Source organism: Seriola lalandi, unplaced genomic scaffold (genome assembly GCF_002814215.2).
Source record: "Seriola lalandi dorsalis isolate HSWRI2012SDOR001 ecotype SW California unplaced genomic scaffold, Sedor1 jcf7180002054376, whole genome shotgun sequence".
NCBI classification, from domain to species: Eukaryota; Metazoa; Chordata; class Actinopteri; order Carangiformes; family Carangidae; genus Seriola; species Seriola lalandi.
This window is the reverse complement of record NW_019524929.1, coordinates 118631-137914: the sequence shown is the minus strand read 5'-3', so window position 1 is coordinate 137914 and position 19284 is coordinate 118631. Positions and strand designations below refer to the sequence as shown.

The window sequence follows — 19284 nt, the reverse complement described above, 5'->3', positions numbered from 1 at the left end:
CCCCCCATCGCAGAACACTCTTTCAAGAGCAGCTCCTCTCACTTTGATCTTCACTATTTGAACTGATAAGAGAAGCCAATGATTAACATTTGACAGGGATATGAGGTAATTCACTCTAAAGTTGCCAAACTTAACTTTTGTCAATGTAACCGTTTTACCAGAGTCAAACACTGTCAAACACTGCAGTTTTCAGCTGTCCCTGCAATCTGCTCTTAGGCTTAGCCTTGGATCTGGGGAAAAGGAAAGATTCATTATTGAAACTCCTTCCAGCAAATGATTTCCTGTCTCATTTATAAAGTAGTATTGACTAGGCCCCTCATCTGCTGCCTCGCTTCATTGCCTGCAGTGAGTGGTTAAAGGGATTTTTTCCAAAACAGTGATTACCTTGTTTCTGATTTCTGTTAATAAACTAATGACGATCACCCGGACAAAATAAAACAAAAACCCCCCCACACACAAGTCATGTTCGAGGCAGCATCATAAGGCCTGACTGTGCCTGTGACTCTGTCTGCTACAGTATATAGACTGTATTTATGGTGTTTGTGCATATGCACACCTCTCCACAATGCGCTCCAGAGTGAGGTTGCGGAGGCAGTCTGTCAGGCCTTTTTCTCCCAGCTCCACGTCCTGCTGGCAGGAAGGACATGGGAACAACATGGGGGGAGTGGCAGTGTCCCTCCGCCTCCGCCCTGGATATGTCCCACACACTGGGAGAAGGACACAGATGTAATGGAGATGAAAGAGATGGGTGGAGATGTAGAGGAGAAAAAGTGAGTGTTTGTAGAATGGAAGATTTGTATGAGGATGTGAGGCAGTTGTCAAGTGAATTAAGAGAAACAGACTTGTGAGAAAAGGTAAAAAGCAGAGTTCTTGTTTGTCCCTCATATATCTATATAGAACACAGGGATAAATAAAGGTCAGGTCACAGCGGAGGAAATGCTATTTGCTTACACATACACACTGTCTGAAAACACCTGCTCCAAAGATGCTGACTCTCTCTTCTCTACCTCCTTGACTCTCTCTACCTCTGTGTCCCTTGTTCTACATGCAGTTAAATAAGTCATCTGATGAATGCATAAAGCTCTGGATATACAGCAGGGTATTGATGTCTCAGCTAGATCATCTGTGAAACTCAGATGCTTAAGAGGACAGTGGCGTCACACCACACCATCATCTCTGCATTTTTAAATCATGATGTCACTCTTTGGTCACTTGGATGTTGAGACCATTCAGTTTTTTTCCCTCACACAAGAGCAAAGCTTATTGCCAGCCCACGTAATATTCCCATTCAGTTGTACCAAACACATACATGCACACACATCTACTCCACATCCTCCCTCTACCTGTTTTGAGGACCCGTTCCAGGCGGTCAGGGGTCCTTGGTGTGGGTCTGCGTGCCTGTCGCGGGGAGCGAGTGTTGGGTGTGGAGGCCGGTGAGTTGGGCTCTGGAGGGAGGTCTGGAGGAGGATAACCTCTCTGTACCAACACCTCAGCCGCACACAGCAGACACACACTGTGCTGGCATGGCAGGAGGATGGGCTGCTTCACCATCTCATCACACACCGGGCAATGCAGCTCCTGTTCCATACTCTTCATGTTGGACTGGAGAGGAGAGAATTGAACGAGGAGTCAGACCAGATAAAGGCTGAGTCACTGGTTTAAGTAGAGAATCAGTTGCTCTTTAGATTCTGCACCTCCTGTGACCTGAAAAAAATGTATAGGCCTATGAAATGTGTAGGAGTCAAAAGCGTGAGGGGGAGCTGATGCAGATACTGGTTTCGTAGGCTGGTGTTGGAAAAAAGGAACACAGGAAGGGCAAATGTAGAGGCAAAATAGCTCTCCCCTACTTCAGGTGTTAGCCAGTCTCCCTTAATATGATTGGAATCATCTAGTTTCACCTTTTCTTTCTGAATTTTTTTGTAGCATTAGCTTAGCAAGCTCTGGCATAAGATACCATTGTTGGTAACAGAGTATGAGGCCTTTATCCAAGTGAGGAGATTTTCAAATCAATAAAATAAATGCAGCTTTCTGTTTTTTGTGGCCGCCGGCCTCGGTTTTACACACGGGCTCTTCTCCAGTGTTGCAGCTGCTGAACGCAGCATCCCGTTTCTATGACAACGAGCATCATCTCTGCCTGCTCATCGTGTGCGGCCCGTAAGCAAGCATTTTCAGCTAATGTTAGCATAATCTGATGATTATAAGCATCAAACATATACTGCTTCATCTGCTACAACGTTTGGATTTCGTGGGTATGTCATTTGTGGTCTTACTTCCACCCACAGAGCTAGAGCTTTGCCAAAGAGCAAGCCATCTCTCTTTGATTAGATGCCAAAAAAATCTTCTAAAAGGAAGACATATCTCACATTCCTTCAACACAGATGCTACCTGTGCATTCAGAGGCTGTCGAGGGGTAAAATGGTGAAAAATTCTGTGGTTACATATACAGATGGGGGAAAAAGACATGTAGGCTGTAATATCTCGTTTAAAATTAGCAAACATGGTTGATAATAAAAAATGAGCGTCATACTTACACTAATGCGAACCAGCGCATCCATGATAGAGGTAAAGGTTTGTAACTCCGCATCTGCCATGCTTCCACGATGCCACCGTCTCTGCGATGCAGCGGATGGAGCTTATTTTCGGGGGAAGAGCCGGAGACAGGTTGTTTCAGTCGCATCAACGTTAAGATGAACCTATAGGCCCGGACCGGTGAACCGTGACAACAGATTTGCTCTTGGTGGTTTTCCGTTGCTTGATGTGTGCTGCTGCGCACACGGTGATTATGTGTTGTCTGTCTAGCTACGAGTCGTCGTAGAAATAGGATTGCGGGGGGAGAAGAGGAGGGGTGTGTGGAGGTACAAGCGAGATCACAGCCGCATTGGCCAAGGAACTATCAATATGTTACATTGTTAGAATGGCTTACAGTAACAGCTTATTTATTTTAATTGATACATATTTGACAATGTCAAAAAAAAAAAAACCCCGGTGTAATCATCATATTCTTATAATAACAGTTGATGGAGGGTATTTGTTGTAAGAACAGAGTATTTTTTGAACGCATTGCTTTGTCCCTGTTTCCTGCCCACGGTCTACTGGTCGTTGATTTTTCGGGGGTTCTTCGTGTGCCTCCGTAACCCCAAAATTTCCATATGCCAAATTTATTTGTGGCCCAGTTTTTCGTGTTGCCATTAGATGGCAATGTTGTGGAAGAAAAACACGACCAGTCCTCTCTCAATTGTCGTCCGTGTCCGGAACCTTTGAATGTTGATTGTTTGTCCGGTCAGTTATCAAGAATGTACCGACTAGGCGGTTGTTGTAGCAACCATCTTTACTGTTAATAATATCAGCGTGAAAGTCGTGTGTTTTTAGTTAGTGAAAACCCATGGTTGAAGGAGCGACATGTTAACTAAAAGCAATTCATCTAGGTTTAGCTCACGTTTTACTTCGCGCAACGTTGTTTGTGTTCGTTTTAAATAAAGTTAACTAAATTATGGTACTGTAGCTAAAATGCTAATTTAGAAAAGACCGGAATTTGACACTGGGATAGCTGCAAGACACAACTGCAGTAAATAATATAAGAATACTTGTTGCTTGTTCTGCACTCGTTGCGTATTGTATTTTAGTTCACACATCGTCTGCCTCAAAGTTAATAGGTGCAACCTTATCATGTCGGCTGTCAGCAGTCTCGTCCCTGCACGGTTTCTTACCATCATAGCTCACCTTGTAATCGTTATCACTATCTTTTGGTCGAGGGTAAGTAAAGAGGACAGCGGGTCATGTGCGTTTTAAGGATTATTGTGATCTTATGTCTTGACAAATTGTCACTCGTCTTCTGTTTCTGCTGCTGAACTGTTTATACCGGTTGTTTTACAGGAAAACAACGTAAAGGCGTGTTTGCCTTTGGATTTCACTCAAGAGCAATATGACTATGAGGACAGACAGTAAGAAAACGTTTGAGAAATATTAGTCAAAGTATGTGAAAAAACACTCTCTAATACGTGTCTATTTGTTTCAGGTTGGTGGTGGCATTGGCGGTCACACTTGGTCTGTTTGCTATAGAGCTGGCTGGGTTCCTCTCAGGAGTGTCCATGTTCAATTGCAGCCAAGGTCTCTTGTGTATCCTTCACAGTGACATACTGGGTTCATCGTTTATGATAGCTGATATATGATAATGATATTATTGATATATGTGCAGATGAACAGAAACTAATATCCATCAACAGGGCAGCTCAAGTAAATATATTTTGTCTAAAATTATATCCAATCAAGTGCCTTGGCAGGTAAATTGTCATAGCAAAGGTCACATAAGTGCAATGTCCCTTGTTCAATTCCAGGTGGGGATCTTTGTTGCTTGTTGTACACCTCTATTTCCTGTTGTTACATGTATGACTTTTCACTATCATGTGTGCAAAGAATACAAAAAAATCATAATTACACAGTTTTACTAGATGATGATATGGGTCTCCAGTGCAGAAATCTTCCTCCTGGACTGAGAATGTAAGGTGGAAATTAATTTTGACCTAGAAGTGATGTCAGCTTCAACATGAAATTAGGGTCAAATTAAATATCTCTTCTGAAGCCCTCTAAATGTTAAAAGTACAAAGGCAGATAAAAGAGATAAATGATATTAAAAAATGAGTCTAGTCATTGGTTACAATTCCATGACTCCAACCTCTGTATATTCGCCTCTTCGTCTACAATAGCAACAGGAGTCCATGCCAGTGCCTCAGTGGCTCTGCTTTTCTTTCTATTTGAGCAGTGGGAGTGTGACATCTACTGGTGGATCCTTGCCATTTGCAGGTTAGTGTGTGTCAACTTAATATTGTGTGTTTATTTTTCCCAAAATGTTTTTTCCCTGACAGATATTTTAACCAGCACTGGCTGTCCACTGCAGCGCATCCGTCTCCTTGTCTTTCTTTGTGTTTGAGAAGTGGGAATGCTGGACGTATTGGGTTATTTTTGCAGTCTGCAGGTTGGTGTGCGTGTGAAGGTTTGTGTGTGTGTGTAGTTGCATTAGTAAGTAAGTACAAACAATTAAGTATCAGTAAGTATTGAGTATGAAGGCACGTGCAGGTATGTAATGTGGATGTGTCCTTAATGTTTTCCCTACATTTCTGTCCCTGTCTGTCTCCCTTTAGTGTGCTACCTGCTTTTGTGGAGATTCTCCTGTTTATAGCTGTGTTTGGCCTGAAGAAGAAGCCATTATGAAAGACAGTCCTGATGTGAAGTGGTACCAAATAGTGAGGATATGGACATCTATCTCAATGCATCAACAGCAAAGCCAGCAATCATCAAGGGAATATACAAGCCACTCTCTGTCTGTAATGTTTGTTTTTTTAATATTTTTCTATATTTTGAATAAAATGGATGAAAAGGTAATTGTGTTATTATGTTTATTCTTAACGTGTCCAAGGGGTTATCCTTGGAAGGACATGTCAAGAGATGACAACTTTTTTTGTTGTTGTGAGTAATCATTGATGTGGTTTTAAGTTCTTTGTCTGTTTATCAGATTTCTTCTGAAAATCTTAGAATGCTACTATAATCCCAAATACATTTTGTACAAATTCTGTCTTAAACTATTTATGGTTGTCTTTTCTGTTTGCTCTGAACCCTTTTGGCACTCTGGTCTATTTTTGTCTCCAAGACACACCTTTTTCACAGTGTGCACACACACTGTCTCCTTCACCCAGATTACAGACCCTTACCACAACCATGGTCTTAATCCAGTGTCCATTCAAGCATGTGAATCGTGGGTTAATACAGTGTACAGAGAGGCATGGGCAAGTATAATAAGCCATGATTAATACATTTATAAATTAATAAAATATTAATAAATAACATAAATGAGGCAATTATAAATGGAAAATTATAGAAATAAAATATACAAAGACATACAAAAACAACAGAGGAAAAGAACAAATATCACATTATCTTTTCTTTGTTTTTACATGTTTAAGTTATTTACAGAATAGAAATACTGTATGAAGAAAGTCTCCCTTCGTCATGTGTTATATGCCATCGATTGGAAATATTATTGTGAAATATGATTTTGAGTATCTTCTTATGTGAAGCGAGTGACATGAGGTGAGGAGACGACCTTAATTTATAAAGTCAAAGAACATATCATTGTACGTAAATCACTGAAAAGAAACTTCTACTGATGATGCACAGGAGTCCTTTGACTCCGCCCACTGGTCCCACCTGTTATTTGGACCGGGTGGTTAGGTTTTCAGTTCCTAGAGCCTGGACTTTTCGTTGGCTCAACGAAAGTAAACCCAATTCTCTGCTGTTTCATTTCAAGGAGTGTAATTTAACATTGAATAATGGGTATGTATTGCACGATCAATTTGTCGGTCAATTAATCTTACAGAGCACGTTAGTATTTACATAGATATTTAAATTGTTAGCGTCCAGTTCTGCGGACAAGCTAACGTTCAGACGTATGCTACGCTAGGTGACTGAGTGATAGCAGCAGAAATGTTCACTCCAAGTAACTTGTTTTAAACAACATCAAGATCCATTTCTGGGTTTTTCTGTGTATGTGGAGCGTTGTATTCACTGGGGCTTGTTTTTGCGAACGGGGGTTGTTTAGCATGAAGCTAATAGCTATGTGTCGGAAACGATTGTGTGCGAACACTGACGTGGCGTTACGTTTGGAAAGAGTTAGGTCAGCAGCTCACTTTAAATCAGTTGATATTTAATTTTTGATCTATGAATCTATGATATAGGCCCAAACTGACAGTTGAAACAACTACACCTGCTCTCATAATCCCCAAACTAATCTGTCCAACCAACGCTTGTTCTTATTAGGGACGAGAGGCGAGATAAATGTGATGTTTATCTAGTCCAGGTTTTGTTTTTGAATCTCCATATCAGTTTAGTTCCAGATTCAGTATCATGTAACAATAAACTAGCCAAAACGTCCTCCGTCATGGAGATCACTTTTTGTTGAAACTGTGTTAGAGAGGTGCTGATTCACCTGCATGATCATTTTGGAGGGTGTAGTCTGTTGCGTTGTTGAACTGCATTTCGTAATATTGACAGATGTTTCACATCATTCAAATCAATAAGTGTAGGCTGAACTGCTGACACGCCTCTTTGTGTAATGCTATTTCAGCTCAACAGCACCACAAACTACATCCTCCAAAATCGTCATACAGTTGAATCATCAACTCTTTAACACAATTTCAACAAAAACCAAACGATGAAACCTTCATTAAGGGAGGACTGTTGTATGAGACTGCATTAGTTTTAGCTAGGGGTTCCTAATAAGCTGACAAATGAGTGTAAGTTAACAAGTCTGAGACTTTCCTGATGATACTGTATCTCTGGCCTTTTTGCAGCGGTGAACACAGGCACCTCACTAGTGCTGTCCAGTCTGCTGTCAGTGCTGGTGTTTGCTGGGATGCAGATGTTCAGTAAACAGCTGGGATCTACTGAGTGGCTCACCATCCTGGGAGGTTTCCTGGGTTCAGTCCTCTTCATCTGCTCCCTCACTGTATCCTTTTGGTGGCATTCAGGATCGAAGTGCTTTAACCCATGATACAAGATTCTGGTTTAGTAATTATTTCATGCTTTGTTTAACATACGCTGTTTTTTATTAAACATCTCATATTTTCTTTGTCCTTTTGTTGACTAAAACTCAAGAACAGTGTAGCATTATTGAGTCAATCTGTAACATAGATAGAAATACCATCATGTAGTATCCTGCCTTAACGTTTCTCACAGGCATTTAATAATCTGGAAAACCTGATTTTCGGGAAGGGATTCCAAGCTAAAATATTCCCAGAGAGTAAGTGCTGACAGCCCTAAGGCTTATTGAAACATCGCCATCATAGAAGTTAACCATTTTAATACACATTTGGTCTGTGATTTTAATATACCATCTTACAAACAGTATGTAAACTTTATCTGTTAAAAGCCCACAGTATAAGTCCTGTGGTGCATCGTTCAGGTTCTGCTCCTCACTTGCTTTATTCATTCTCTCATCTTCCAGTTCTGCTGTGCCTGTTCCTGTCACTGTTTGCCTCTGGGCTGGTGCATCGTGTCTGTGTCACCACATGGTAAGCAACAGTTGGTCAGCTTCTTACTACACAGTTAAAACTAATCTCTTTTTTTTTTTTTTTTTTTCCTCAATTGTATTCCTTTTGCTTTGTCTCTCTTTTTGTCCAGCCTCATCTTCTCCCTCTTCGCCTTGTACTACATCAACAAAGTATCTGCCGCCCTCTACCAAGCAGCTGTTCCAGCAGTTACACCAGCCAAGGCTGCCAGCAAGGGCAAGAGGAAGAACTGATGAATCTGTTGGATCGCACTTGAATCCAGCGAACCAGTCAATATTACCCAGGTGCTGACGGCCATTGCGACACAGCAGTTGCATATTTTGTCACAGTAATTTGTTAAATCCATGACCCGTGGCGTATCTCCAGAGACTTTTTTTTCTTTTTTTAAAATTTGATTTGGGAATGTTACTTAGAAAGTATTGATCATTTGAGTGATTACAGGCTTGGAACCATTATAATGTCATAATTATTTTTTTTACAGTGATCTGAAATTTGAATCATGGAGAAATGTTCTTGGTATACTGTATGTAAGGCCATGAAAATAGCAAAACAGCTATTTACATTCCATTGACAACCTTCTCCTCAGCACTGTTTTTACGCTGGTTGCAAAGAGATTCATCATGTTGTTTGTATATTCCTCAGCACTTCAGGTTGCTTTTTTTTGTTTAATTCATTTTGTAATTAAACTCTGTAAAAGACTTTGAATCTCTTGTTTTTTCTGTCAAACCATATTCAGTTTGCAAATGTCAGTTAATTTGATTAACTGACATCAGCAAGAAGTTTGGACAACTGTTTAGGAAAAGATGAGATAGGGAGAAACCACGACTTGCTTGGATCCGTCTCTCCCACAAACTGTGGTCAAAATGCCTCTGAGAAATTAACTCAGCCAAAGCTGCTTCATGGTCCTGGGCCATGATGACAAAGGACAGGCACAACTCTTATTTTGATTATAGATGTCAAATATATCCTGAGATGTGTAATTGTGATGCACAGAGCAAATGTTCTACTCTTAAAAAGATCATTTTACAAAGAGAATTTTGACAGGTGTTGTTTAGAGATGATATGTCCCTGGGGTGAGCATTTAACACTCAAGACCATCTCTGCAGATGAAGTTACCTGAAGGTAATGCCACTCTGCTTCAGAGGGAGGATGATGGTTGTTTTGTTTATTCCTCTCCTGTGATTGTGATGATCTTTGAGGTGGTAAAATGTAGGTAGATACATAGGCCTGTGTCAAAAACTCTGTTATGTTTAACAGAATAATGGTTGGATGTATTTACTGTGTTGTTTTTATGTACATTTCAAAGGGGCACTGGCAGCCTAAAAATTGGAGCAAAGGGCTTGACCACGATTCACACACTTCAAACAATGGTTTAAAAAAAAAAAAAAAAAATCAAGGGAAATTAAATCATCGAGGTGCTTTGAGCAAGGTTTGAACTCCCAGCTGTTCCAATGGAGCTGCTTAATGCTGTTGTTCTGGGCGGCTTCCAGGTGTGACTGTGTCAGTATGAATAGGGCGTTCCTGTCAAAGACAATGAAACTTCCTTAGCTAAATAAAGGCTGTGAAGAAGATATTAAACATGCCATAAGGCTTGTCCATACTCAGCATGTCCCACAATCCTGCAAGATGATGTGTGCGTTATTTGACTGCTTGGTGACATTTTGCAGTGCTGTTGGTGTGTCTTAATGCCAGCACTCTATGGGAGCTGGTGCTGGACATCTCTGATTCAGAAGTGACATCATTTTAAAATTCATGATTAAAAGTCTAAGAACAACGATTGTGGTGTTGATACAACGCTTTCCACATTTGACAGTTATGGATCCATCTCTGTATCTGTTGCGGGGACAGTGAAAGCACGGCGAGGGATAATATTTGCACATGGCTTTTTCATCACGTTATTTGCTCTCTCTCTCTCTCTCTCTCTCTCTCTCCCTCTGTATCCCTCCCATCATATTGGGCGTTGCCAGCTGACTATAAATTCTTGAATAAACTGTGTGTGAGCCCCTGCTCACTTCGTTGAACCTCAAGCCACAGTTTCTGTCTCTGCGTGTCCTGGTAAGTTCATTCTATTTATTTTAATACTTGCTTCTCTGTTTTTAGTTTTTGTTTTTTGGTCGTTGTCTCGTGTTCTTTTCAAAGTTGCCTGAGTTCATTCAGAAAACGGACTATTTCTTATGACTAAATACTTTAAATCTCAGTTGCCACATGTAGCCCGACGCTTGCAGTCTAAAATGCTTTTCAATGCTTTTTTTCGCAGTTAAAAGTCAGTAAAACATCGACATGTTTTCTTGGGTGGGCTTGGACGTTGTAGGCGCATTACGCAAAGGCGTTCCTCCTCTGACAAGTAGCGGCTGGCCCTCTGTTAGTCTTCCCTTAAGTTATTTCACTGTTCTTTGTCTTGAATTTCCGTAGACCCTGCCTCTTTTCTTTTCTTTTTTTTTTTTTTACTGAAACTCAACCAAATAAAGGGTGAAGTGAACGGAGAGGCAGAGACAGAGGAAGAAGCTGAGTGGGATGTTACAGATAAGGACTTCAGTTTGTGTGCCAGAAGAGGATGTGTAATACACAAAGAATTTGCTTTGAGTGCCAGTAAATGCAACACTGACATCCTCACTTAACAATGTGTTAGTTTTGGCTGAAACACTGAAACCTACTGCTTGACTGCAGCCTTACCATTTTGCAAAAATGAATGTGGCAATACCACAATGTTAGTCATCCATGAAAAGTTAGTATTATACATTTTGCAGAAGTAAAAGTTCAAAAGTAATAGAAAGTTCTACTTTCCCAGTTGATTCATATTCTAAAAGGCTGTTTTAATATTGTAAGCGGTCCAGGTGAGGATAGAGGTCTAAACCTATTTTTAAAATCGCTTGGTAGTTGAAGCAGAGCTTCACCCTTTATGCTCATATGTACTTAAAATGTTATTCTGCAATGTAACTTACAACAGCTGTCAGGTAGTGTAGTGAGGTAAAAGTATATTTCTCATGAAATTTATTATATTTTATATATATTATATATATACTCATCTTTTCTCCTTTCAGCACCCATTTCTGGAGCCATGACTGAGTTGGAGAAAAACATGGAGGCCCTGATTTTGATTTTCCACCGCTATGCCGATGAGGACGGCGATGGCAGGACCTTAAGCAAGAAAGAACTGAAAAAACTTGTTCAGACTGAGTTACCCTCCTTCCTGAAAGTAAGGATCTTCTGTCCTCTTTCAAATCTGACCTCTATAATCAGTTCCCATCAATGTACCCACGTAACCTGTTGCTCTGACTTTAACTTTGCACCCTCTCTCATCAACTCTCTTTCAGGCACAGAAAAACCCAAATGTCGTGGACCGTATCATGAAAGATTTGGACCAAAACAAAGATGACAAGTTGGACTTTGAAGAATTCATGTCCCTCATTGTCGGCCTCTCAATGGCCTGTGAGAAGATTTATGGGCTCCATGAAAAAAAGGGCAAGAAGTAATGGGCAATTAATACAGGGAATCATGATGTTGTGTTTTGTTTGTTTGTTTGTTTGTTTTTAGGGAAACAGAATATTGTAGCACAAATGTGCCAGATTTACAAGTAAAACTCCCCTCGACAAGATTTAACCGTGTGTTTCTCTGATTTCTCTTTTAGCATATTTTGTACAAAATGCTTTTTTAAATTCTGCTTCTTGATGGAGCCGTCCTCTGGTTGCATTAAATGCTGCTATAGTTTTGTGCCATTTCATGAACACCTGGAACCATTTTAGTCAAGAACAGATCTGCCAATGTCAGAAAAATACCTCAGAATATACTGAGAATATTGATGAGTTCACATCTGATACACATCATTTCACTCATAAATCCTCCTTGATCATTCAGCTAAGGCAGCAATTTTTTATACAGTATGTAAATGCTTCAATATGGGAATGTGCTGGTATCAGATAGGTGTGTTCCAAGGCCTGAATGAGGGTGCTTGCCTCTATGCCATGAGCTTAGAGGGTTAGAGTTGTGCCCACCAAGCAAGATTATAAGTGCTCAGAAAAGTTTGTATGGTTGAAAGGTATACGTTTTTTGGAGGTGGTGGTGTCTCTCTCGTGGCCCTCCTCCAGTTTAGATGCCAAACTGTGCATTCCCCTGGGATTTCAGCTCACATGCACATTCTTCTGCTATCTCACACATGTGGCACTGGCAGGCTTTATCCTGAGTTTGAACTTACCTAAAAGGACTTAACTCTAAATGCACGTGGAAATCCACAGATGTAAGTGGGGAGAAAGTACTCAACATAGAATAACTGAATTGAGGTTCGTGCAGCCAAAAGATGTGGTACACTGCTGTGGTTAATGCAACAGACCAACTTTCAGAAGAAGAACACTTTCATAAGGCCTGTATACCCGCATGTATACAAGGGAGTCATTTACAAACAAATAGTGGCTGTTTTTTTGTTTTTTTCAATAGTGTTGTCAGTCTTTTCTGCTTGATTCTTGGGATAGTTGGCACTCATCAGCAGGTCGTACAAATCTTGCTGTGAAAGGAAACCACATGGGATGAAGAAATACAGCAAGGATCCATGCCTAGCCTATAGTGCTGTAAAAGTCCATAAAATCAATAGACAGTCGATCTGGCCAGTAGGCTACAGGTGTGTTAAGTAGATGCTTTTCACAGCAGATATTGTGATATGTCATAGTAGAATAAGTCTACAGGTTCTATTCAAGTGTCCCAGTAAGACATGGCAGTGTGGCAGTGAGTCAGCATCTACAATACCAGGAACTGAACCTGTCCTCCCATGAAAAAGATCACTGTCAGGCTTACAATACAGACTGTGTGCTGGTGCTTCATAGCAACTAAATCAATAACTAAGGAGTTTGTGTCAGATAACAGAATAAGAGACATGATACAGAGCCCAGCAGCACCCAGCATCATTCAGATGGGCAAGTCAGGGCAAGTACAGATCATCCACAGTGTCAACTGGGTCCCTGGACCCTCCAACCTCTTGGGGGCCAAACACCCACCAACTATGGCCTCATTCTTGTTTTTGTTTTGTATTTTTTTTTTTTTTTTTTTTTTTTATTAAATCATATAAATGAATTGAGTTTGTGTATGTTGAAATACAAACCAATGAATGCAGAGTTACTGAATTTGTAAACGCTGGCTGTGTCTGTAACTCTATGGTCTGTACCCTGATGATGACGAGTGAGGTCAGAGGAACCTGTAATTCAAAACCTTGGATTGTGAGTGTGAGTAGAGCGGATTGGGGGGCCTCCAAGATTTTGTGCCCAGGGGCCTCTGCTTTCTTAATCCAGGCCTGGGTGAGGGAGTTAAATTGCCAGTGCCAACAGAACATTGCTGGCACTTACATATGAATAGTCTTGTTATTTAATATGGGGCAAACAACGAATGCGATTCAGCCACAAGCGTGAAGCTGAAACACGTTCCTTGTATGCCCTATATTAAATAACAAAACTATTCAAGTGTGAGTGCTGCCATCTCCTTTACCTTGTTGACTCAGCGAAGACCATGAACCCGATACAGTTTCCTACTCAGGACCAGATGGAGTTGTGCGCACTGCCGCTGTTTTTCTCTTTGCCAACAGAACATTGTCTACTTGACATATAAGAGAAACCACCAAGGACTTTCCCAGTTACACCAACTCACGCTTAAGCCTAAGTAGAATAGTGTTAAATTTTAAATTTGAATAGCAACATTAAACCATTTCTGTGCTCTGCATTGCTTATGTTCTGTTGAGCAGTGTTTGGTTTTTTTCTGTTTGCTTTTGTATGATTAGTGTTTGATATGTGTGTTCTGCATGCTGATTTTGACGCTTCATACTGTCTCATGTCTGTATTTCTTAACCTGCTACTTCATTACTTTTATGACATCTTACCAAAGGACTGTAGTTGAATTAACGGGTGAAAACTGATCCTTATGAATAAAGAAATTAAATTTAAACAATATAATTTGAAACCATTTGGAAATCTGATTCTGTACTGTCTTCAACAAAAAACTTCACTTTGTCATTGTTTCTTTATAACAAGATATAACAAGAACCACAAGATGGCAGACATACTCAGTTCTAATCATTTTTCACCAAATAAAAGTGAGAGGTTTTTTGGTCATTGCTTGGTCAACATGTCAGTCTATAGCAAGCGCTGAAGTTTGTGATAAAATTAGTGAATTGGTCCTTTAAGCAGGATGTTGTGTATTTTCTCAAATTCACCACTAGATGTCCTGAAACTCCTAAAAGCCATTTCCACAGTCTGGCTGTTCTGTCAGCATCTCCATCCGCCTCTCTCTTACTTCAAAACCCCTGAGTGAGGAAACACACTGTTCTATAATAGTAAATGTTGCAGGGGTTATTCAGGGTGTTGGGCCAGATTTTAGAATACAAAAAGAGCCTCTACGCTAATTCAGCTGTATAGAAGTGATGCTGAATACTGTTGTTGGACAGAGCAATCAGTCACATTTGAAACTGAGCCGTTTCTAATTTAGTATTTTACTGAATTTGAATGTTTATTTTCTGAGCTGCCCTTTTCTCCAACTACCTTGTAATACTTGTAGGTAAAATTACATACAAAATATACATTGCACAAACATTTGGAATACCTGTCACCTCCCTTTACATTGTTTTGTTACTACAACCATGTAGAAATACCTGCACCTCACACCCATAGTTTTCATAAAAATAAATCCTTCTGTACCTCCCTCTGTTATCTTTATAAATTTATATCTAAAAACCTGTCCTTAAAACTCTTACACCGGGTGGTTGATGAATATTGACAAGGGAGTTCAAAACTATTTCTATTTAATAAATAACCTTTCTCATTACAGTGTGCATGTTCATGGTGCAGACTTATCACTGCAGAGGTACATAACCTCTCCAGCAGTGAAAGTGTAACTCATACCCCAACCAGCACAGTGTAGAAAGATGAACTTTTTTTTGTAATTAACACCACATGATCCTCGTCTCATTTTCTTTCCCTCCCCTGCGAGGAGAATCTGATAGTATTCAATAAGTGAAAGTAATATGGTCTCAGTAAAGAGAGGTTGGCCCTGAACCATTTGAACTGACCTATAAAAGAGACTTGGCAGGGGGCAAGAGAGGGGAGGAGAAGAGAAAATGCCACCTTTCCTGCTGCCTTGGAACAGAGAAATGGAAAATAGAGACCGAGTTACATAACAGTAGAGCAGGATGAATGGGAGCGGCTCGGGTCAGAATCAGACATGTTCAAACACACAGTCCGGACGCTTACACTGGTTCAGCAGACTTTTAACTGCTGCTGATTTTATTCAGTATTCAGTTTGTTTCCTTTGCGAGACTTGATGATGGCAGAAGTACATTGAACTATTCAGCAGTCGCAGGTCAATCTAAGTTACAAACAATCACTCAAAAGTGTATTTTACATGATTCCAATAGTACAAAGAAATATAATACAATAAAAACTTGATTTCTGGGTTTATTTCTAAACCTTTCAAACACTAGGATTGTCAAACTAAGTAGTAACAGTGTGGTGATGGTAGTTATACTGTAGCTTTACCTATTGTTTTGATATAGTCCCCATCACTGACTAAATTTGCAAAACTTCTAAAACCTTGTGAACAGGAAATTAACTGTAGCCCTATTTATATGGAACATAAGCAAAACTGTAGTGCAAGCAGGAGGGATCAGACATGCGTAGAGACACAGATTACATACACAAACCCATGGCTGTGACTGTAACTTTCCATTTACTCTGGCAGCTTTTCAGCCTAGAAGGCCGGACTGAGCAGCTCCTCAATAAAAAAAAATTCCCCCGCCTTACTCCATCTGCAACAGAATAGTTCATGCAGTGTTGCACGTGCACACACACACACACACACACACACACACACACACACACACCTTCATGTAAGGAGTGTCAACAACTGCAACTATTTTCTCTCTAAAGCAATAAAAAATAAACAGTTTTTACAGTGTTGTATGATACAACTGTGAGACAGGAAAAACAACATTGGGTAGAGTGGGGCGCATTACCCAGGCATGAATCACTGCTGGTGAGTGTTTGTGTGTGTGTGTGTGTGTGTGTGTGTGTGTGTGTGTGTGTGTGTGTGTGTGAGAGAGAGAGACAGTGTGTGCCTCCTCTTTAAGAGGAGGCTTTCCCCTCAGTCTGACAACAGTCTCATCTGGGACCAAGCTGGTGACACGGACGTGATCTCTCTTCATTTCTCTTCTGGGTGAACGTGAACTCTGAGGTGAGTACTGAGGGAAAGCAAGATGTGGAGTTAGGAAGTTCTGTGGCAGGAAGGAAAGTAGGAAAGTAGCTTTTAATCCAGGTACTGTGAAGTGTGTGACAGTTGATGCAATTCAGCAGATTGTTGTCTGTAAACTGACAACATTGTTAATGAGCTAAAACTTCAGAGTATTTCATGGCATTTACTAAACTTATTCTGTGCTATACTGCAGAATAGGAAGCTCTGAACATTTGATTTTGATCCTGTGACTTTTACATCCTGTGATTATGCCTACAAACATTTGTCTACAATATGTGTCTGACTCTTATCTAGAGATTTCATAAGGCCTGACAACAGTGTCTGCAGAAATGTTTCTCCTATGTCTCTGTTTCTTCATTAATAAAATCATTAACAATCTTTGTTTCCATTTTCAGCTATGGCTCGTCTGGATCAGGTCATTACAAACATTGTAGATGTATTTCTGGAGTATGCTGATGATGATGGCAAGAAACGACAGCTTAACAAAGAGGAGTTAAAGAAGGTGTTCGAGCAAGAAATACAAAGCCCTGAGTTAAAGGTAAGCGCTGGAACACACACATCTTTTCCTATTTCTTATTCAGCATCCACATGTGCATGTCATACTCCTCAACTGTATGAATGTATATTCCAGGGTAAAATCAATGCAAATGACATTGAGGAAGCTATGGAGACGATGGATAAAAACCATGATGGTGAGGTCAACTTCCGAGAGTTTTGCCGGTGTGTGTGTGACCTGGCCAAATGCTACTACCACAAGAAGACGGGCAAGGGAGGCAAGAAATCCAAGGGCAAAGAACAAGAAGAGGAACAATAGGACTTAAGATTCAAGCTCTTAAAATGTTTGTGGGACCATAATATATTAAAAAAAATATGCTATACATATGGCATACACACAACATAGATGTAATATATCACACTGCCTAGAACCCTGAAAACAGTTGGTATCAAGCCATTTGCACACGTTTCTTGTGTCTTAAACTTGCATGCAAAATGTGATATTCATTGTTTTTGTCTCTCCATAACCTGTTTTCAAAGAAGTTTCCGTTCAATACCTGAAGTGAAAATAAATAAAAAACTAGAACATTTGATTTGTTGAGGGCTTCCTTTGCTGTTTATATTCAATCGCTATGTCTTGTTGCTATATATCTGGTGTCATTGCTGCGGAAGGAAACAAGCACAAACTCATCAAACATTCAACAGACATCACTCACTATGTTCTCCAGTGCCCACGTCACTGTCAGTGCTTCATGAAAGGAAACGTCTGGTCTATAACTTTCCGGTCCTGCTGACTGAATTCTCCACAGGTTAAACTTTTGACCAATAGCTTTTTTCATACCATAAAAGTCATCACAACTCCGTGTCCCTCTGTATTCTACTATCTCTCCATTTATTTATGTGAAACCAACTGAAAATTAGAGGTAAACGCCTTTCAACTGGATTTTCATTCACTCCACTCAAACTGTTAACTCACTCACATTCCAGCCTGTCTAGAAACAAACGCATATTTGTAAGCCTTGCTCCAGCCTCCCTGAAAGGGGTTAGCGATTGGTTGCCTGTCTGCTGGCTGAAATGTGCTGTTGCGGACGGTAATATCAACAAATGAGACAGAGTGAGAAAACGAGTAGTTATAGTCAGGACAGGGTGTGCCAGTTTACTCTTAATCCTATTGAAGACCTAAAGGGCCAACAGCCTATAGCAGTACAGGTAACACCAGGATTTAAGCTTTAAGATTTAACTTGCAGGACCTGTACGACCTGCTCCTGTTTGTAGTGTAACTTGTGCATATATATCAAATTGTTTGAGACTGCATGGCTGACAACAAAGTGTTAACTCCCGCATGTTAATTCATTTCTGATTTAATTTCTGGATGTTTCTTTTTATGTTTGTAATCATGGCAAATTAAATCAAAATGTCTTACATCTAATTTGTCATCCTACACAATCCAGAGGTAGTGTATACGTCCACTAACAATATACTCTAAACCTGTGTCCAAAAGTTTGTGTTCAGAAGCTTTAAATTGTCACACACTGTCATGTAGCAGTGGAGAACTTCCGTGATTCAGTGCTGTTCGGTTTTTCTGGACTTTAATCGTTTTCATTTTGTGCCCTCACCACTTCCTGAATTCCACCCATTGCTTGTCTGTAGCTGCCATGTTGACTGTGAGCAGATCCAACTGTATAAGTGCACTCTCCCCACTGTCTGCCAGGTGGAGCTACTGTATCAAAATGCTGCCTTTCCTCAATAGAAGTGAGTATCTGCCAGCATACTATTGACCATGCAAGCAAGTCATGTTCTCATATGCATCTTCAATGAGTTCCTATGAACTAAAACATCTTCCAGACACAGATTAATTAACATATTTTTGTGCAAATCTAATTTGGTTTACACAAACCCTAAATACTCTATAAATTGTGTAAGAATAAAAATGCATAATCCTTCTCATAGGGTTTTTCCAGGGTTACATATACAGATGTATAATGAGTCCAAAAAACCAAAAAGAGAGGACAAAAATAAATGAAGTGTATGTTTAAAGTAAAGAGTAAACAGTATATATCTACCTCATCTAACCAAAGTATTCTTAATGTAAGTTTAATTTCACCATTAAACAAGAAAAATAGATGAAAAGTTATTCATGATGGGAAATAATGTTCATGATTAGTCAAATTTATGTGATAAAAAGTCAAACTTGAACTTAGATAAAACAGAAGGGAAGAAAGAGAGCAACTAAAGACTTAAACCTCAGCTTAATTACAATGGACTCATTGAGGCTTGAGAATTTCATCATTTGTTTTAGACAAGATAAAAGAGAGGACAAAAAGTTGGTTTCATTTAATCCCTTCCTTTTGATTTGGAGACATGACTGAATGATTTACATATCTATCACCAATATCTGACTGGACACAGCTCACAGGCCCTCACCTGGTTCACCTCCATTTTTCAGTTTGAACTGTTTATCAGCTTCATAATGACGGTTTTCTCAAACAAATACATGCAAATACAGATA

The 19284-nt window shown here is 40.0% G+C and overlaps 5 protein-coding genes across 6 annotated transcripts in view; 4 read left to right on the top strand and 1 right to left on the bottom strand.

Annotated features, from left to right (window-relative positions):
- Positions 1-3144, bottom strand: part of trim46a (tripartite motif containing 46a) — a 9411-nt gene extending 6267 nt beyond the window's left edge. The window contains exons 1-3 of the mRNA XM_023408882.2: positions 2532-3144; positions 1344-1602; positions 557-707 (exon numbers count right to left, since the gene is read on the bottom strand). Of these exons, the coding sequence (XP_023264650.1) occupies positions 557-707; positions 1344-1602; positions 2532-2591 (470 nt within the window). The 5' untranslated portion in view covers positions 2592-3144. The remainder of the gene's footprint in view (positions 1-556; positions 708-1343; positions 1603-2531) is intronic.
- Positions 3145-3322: 178 nt separating this feature from the next.
- On the top strand, positions 3323-5379 carry tmem107l (transmembrane protein 107 like). 2 transcript variants are annotated; one of them, XM_023408892.2, is made up of 5 exons: positions 3323-3753; positions 3874-3941; positions 4016-4116; positions 4876-4972; positions 5139-5379. In XM_023408892.2, the coding sequence occupies exons 1-5, from the start codon at positions 3667-3669 to the stop codon at positions 5206-5208; spliced, it is 423 nt and encodes a 140-aa protein (XP_023264660.1). In that variant the 5' UTR covers positions 3323-3666; the 3' UTR covers positions 5209-5379. The 2 variants fall into 2 exon arrangements, with proteins under 2 accessions (XP_023264660.1, XP_023264659.1); XM_023408891.2 differs by lacking the exon at positions 4876-4972 and adding an exon at positions 4704-4800 and having other exon boundaries at positions 3326-3753.
- A 791-nt stretch (positions 5380-6170) lies between these two features.
- krtcap2 (keratinocyte associated protein 2) lies at positions 6171-8759 on the top strand. The gene is made up of 5 exons (XM_023408890.2): positions 6171-6327; positions 7344-7498; positions 7729-7792; positions 7997-8063; positions 8173-8759. The coding sequence occupies exons 1-5, from the start codon at positions 6324-6326 to the stop codon at positions 8291-8293; spliced, it is 411 nt and encodes a 136-aa protein (XP_023264658.1). The 5' UTR covers positions 6171-6323; the 3' UTR covers positions 8294-8759.
- Positions 8760-9983: 1224 nt separating this feature from the next.
- Positions 9984-11655, top strand: s100a10b (S100 calcium binding protein A10b). The gene is made up of 3 exons (XM_087174720.1): positions 9984-10115; positions 11102-11256; positions 11375-11655. The coding sequence occupies exons 2-3, from the start codon at positions 11119-11121 to the stop codon at positions 11531-11533; spliced, it is 297 nt and encodes a 98-aa protein (XP_087030846.1). The 5' UTR covers positions 9984-10115; positions 11102-11118; the 3' UTR covers positions 11534-11655.
- Positions 11656-16107: 4452 nt separating this feature from the next.
- s100w (S100 calcium binding protein W) lies at positions 16108-17368 on the top strand. Its single transcript, XM_023408904.2, has 3 exons — positions 16108-16262; positions 16676-16818; positions 16912-17368. Exons 2-3 carry the CDS (start codon positions 16678-16680, stop codon positions 17092-17094), a joined length of 324 nt encoding a protein of 107 aa, XP_023264672.1. The 5' UTR covers positions 16108-16262; positions 16676-16677; the 3' UTR covers positions 17095-17368.
- Positions 17369-19284: the final 1916 nt, after the last annotated feature.

Bases quoted from the DNA above. Each gene is read 5' to 3' on its own strand.
- tmem107l (XM_023408892.2), top strand. From the start codon at position 3,667: ATGTCGGCTGTCAGCAGTCTCGTCCCTGCACGGTTTCTTACCATCATA. The intron at 3,942-4,015 runs GTAAGAAAACGT...TATTTGTTTCAG, and splicing joins TATGACTATGAGGACAGACA to GTTGGTGGTGGCATTGGCGG. The intron at 4,973-5,138 runs GTTGGTGTGCGT...GTCTCCCTTTAG, and splicing joins GTTATTTTTGCAGTCTGCAG to TGTGCTACCTGCTTTTGTGG.
- krtcap2 (XM_023408890.2), top strand. The intron at 7,499-7,728 runs GTATCCTTTTGG...CGTTTCTCACAG, and splicing joins TCTTCATCTGCTCCCTCACT to GCATTTAATAATCTGGAAAA. The intron at 8,064-8,172 runs GTAAGCAACAGT...CTTTTTGTCCAG, and splicing joins CGTGTCTGTGTCACCACATG to CCTCATCTTCTCCCTCTTCG.
- s100a10b (XM_087174720.1), top strand. From the start codon at position 11,119: ATGACTGAGTTGGAGAAAAACATGGAGGCCCTGATTTTGATTTTCCAC. The intron at 11,257-11,374 runs GTAAGGATCTTC...ACTCTCTTTCAG, and splicing joins AGTTACCCTCCTTCCTGAAA to GCACAGAAAAACCCAAATGT.
- s100w (XM_023408904.2), top strand. From the start codon at position 16,678: ATGGCTCGTCTGGATCAGGTCATTACAAACATTGTAGATGTATTTCTG. The intron at 16,819-16,911 runs GTAAGCGCTGGA...TGTATATTCCAG, and splicing joins TACAAAGCCCTGAGTTAAAG to GGTAAAATCAATGCAAATGA.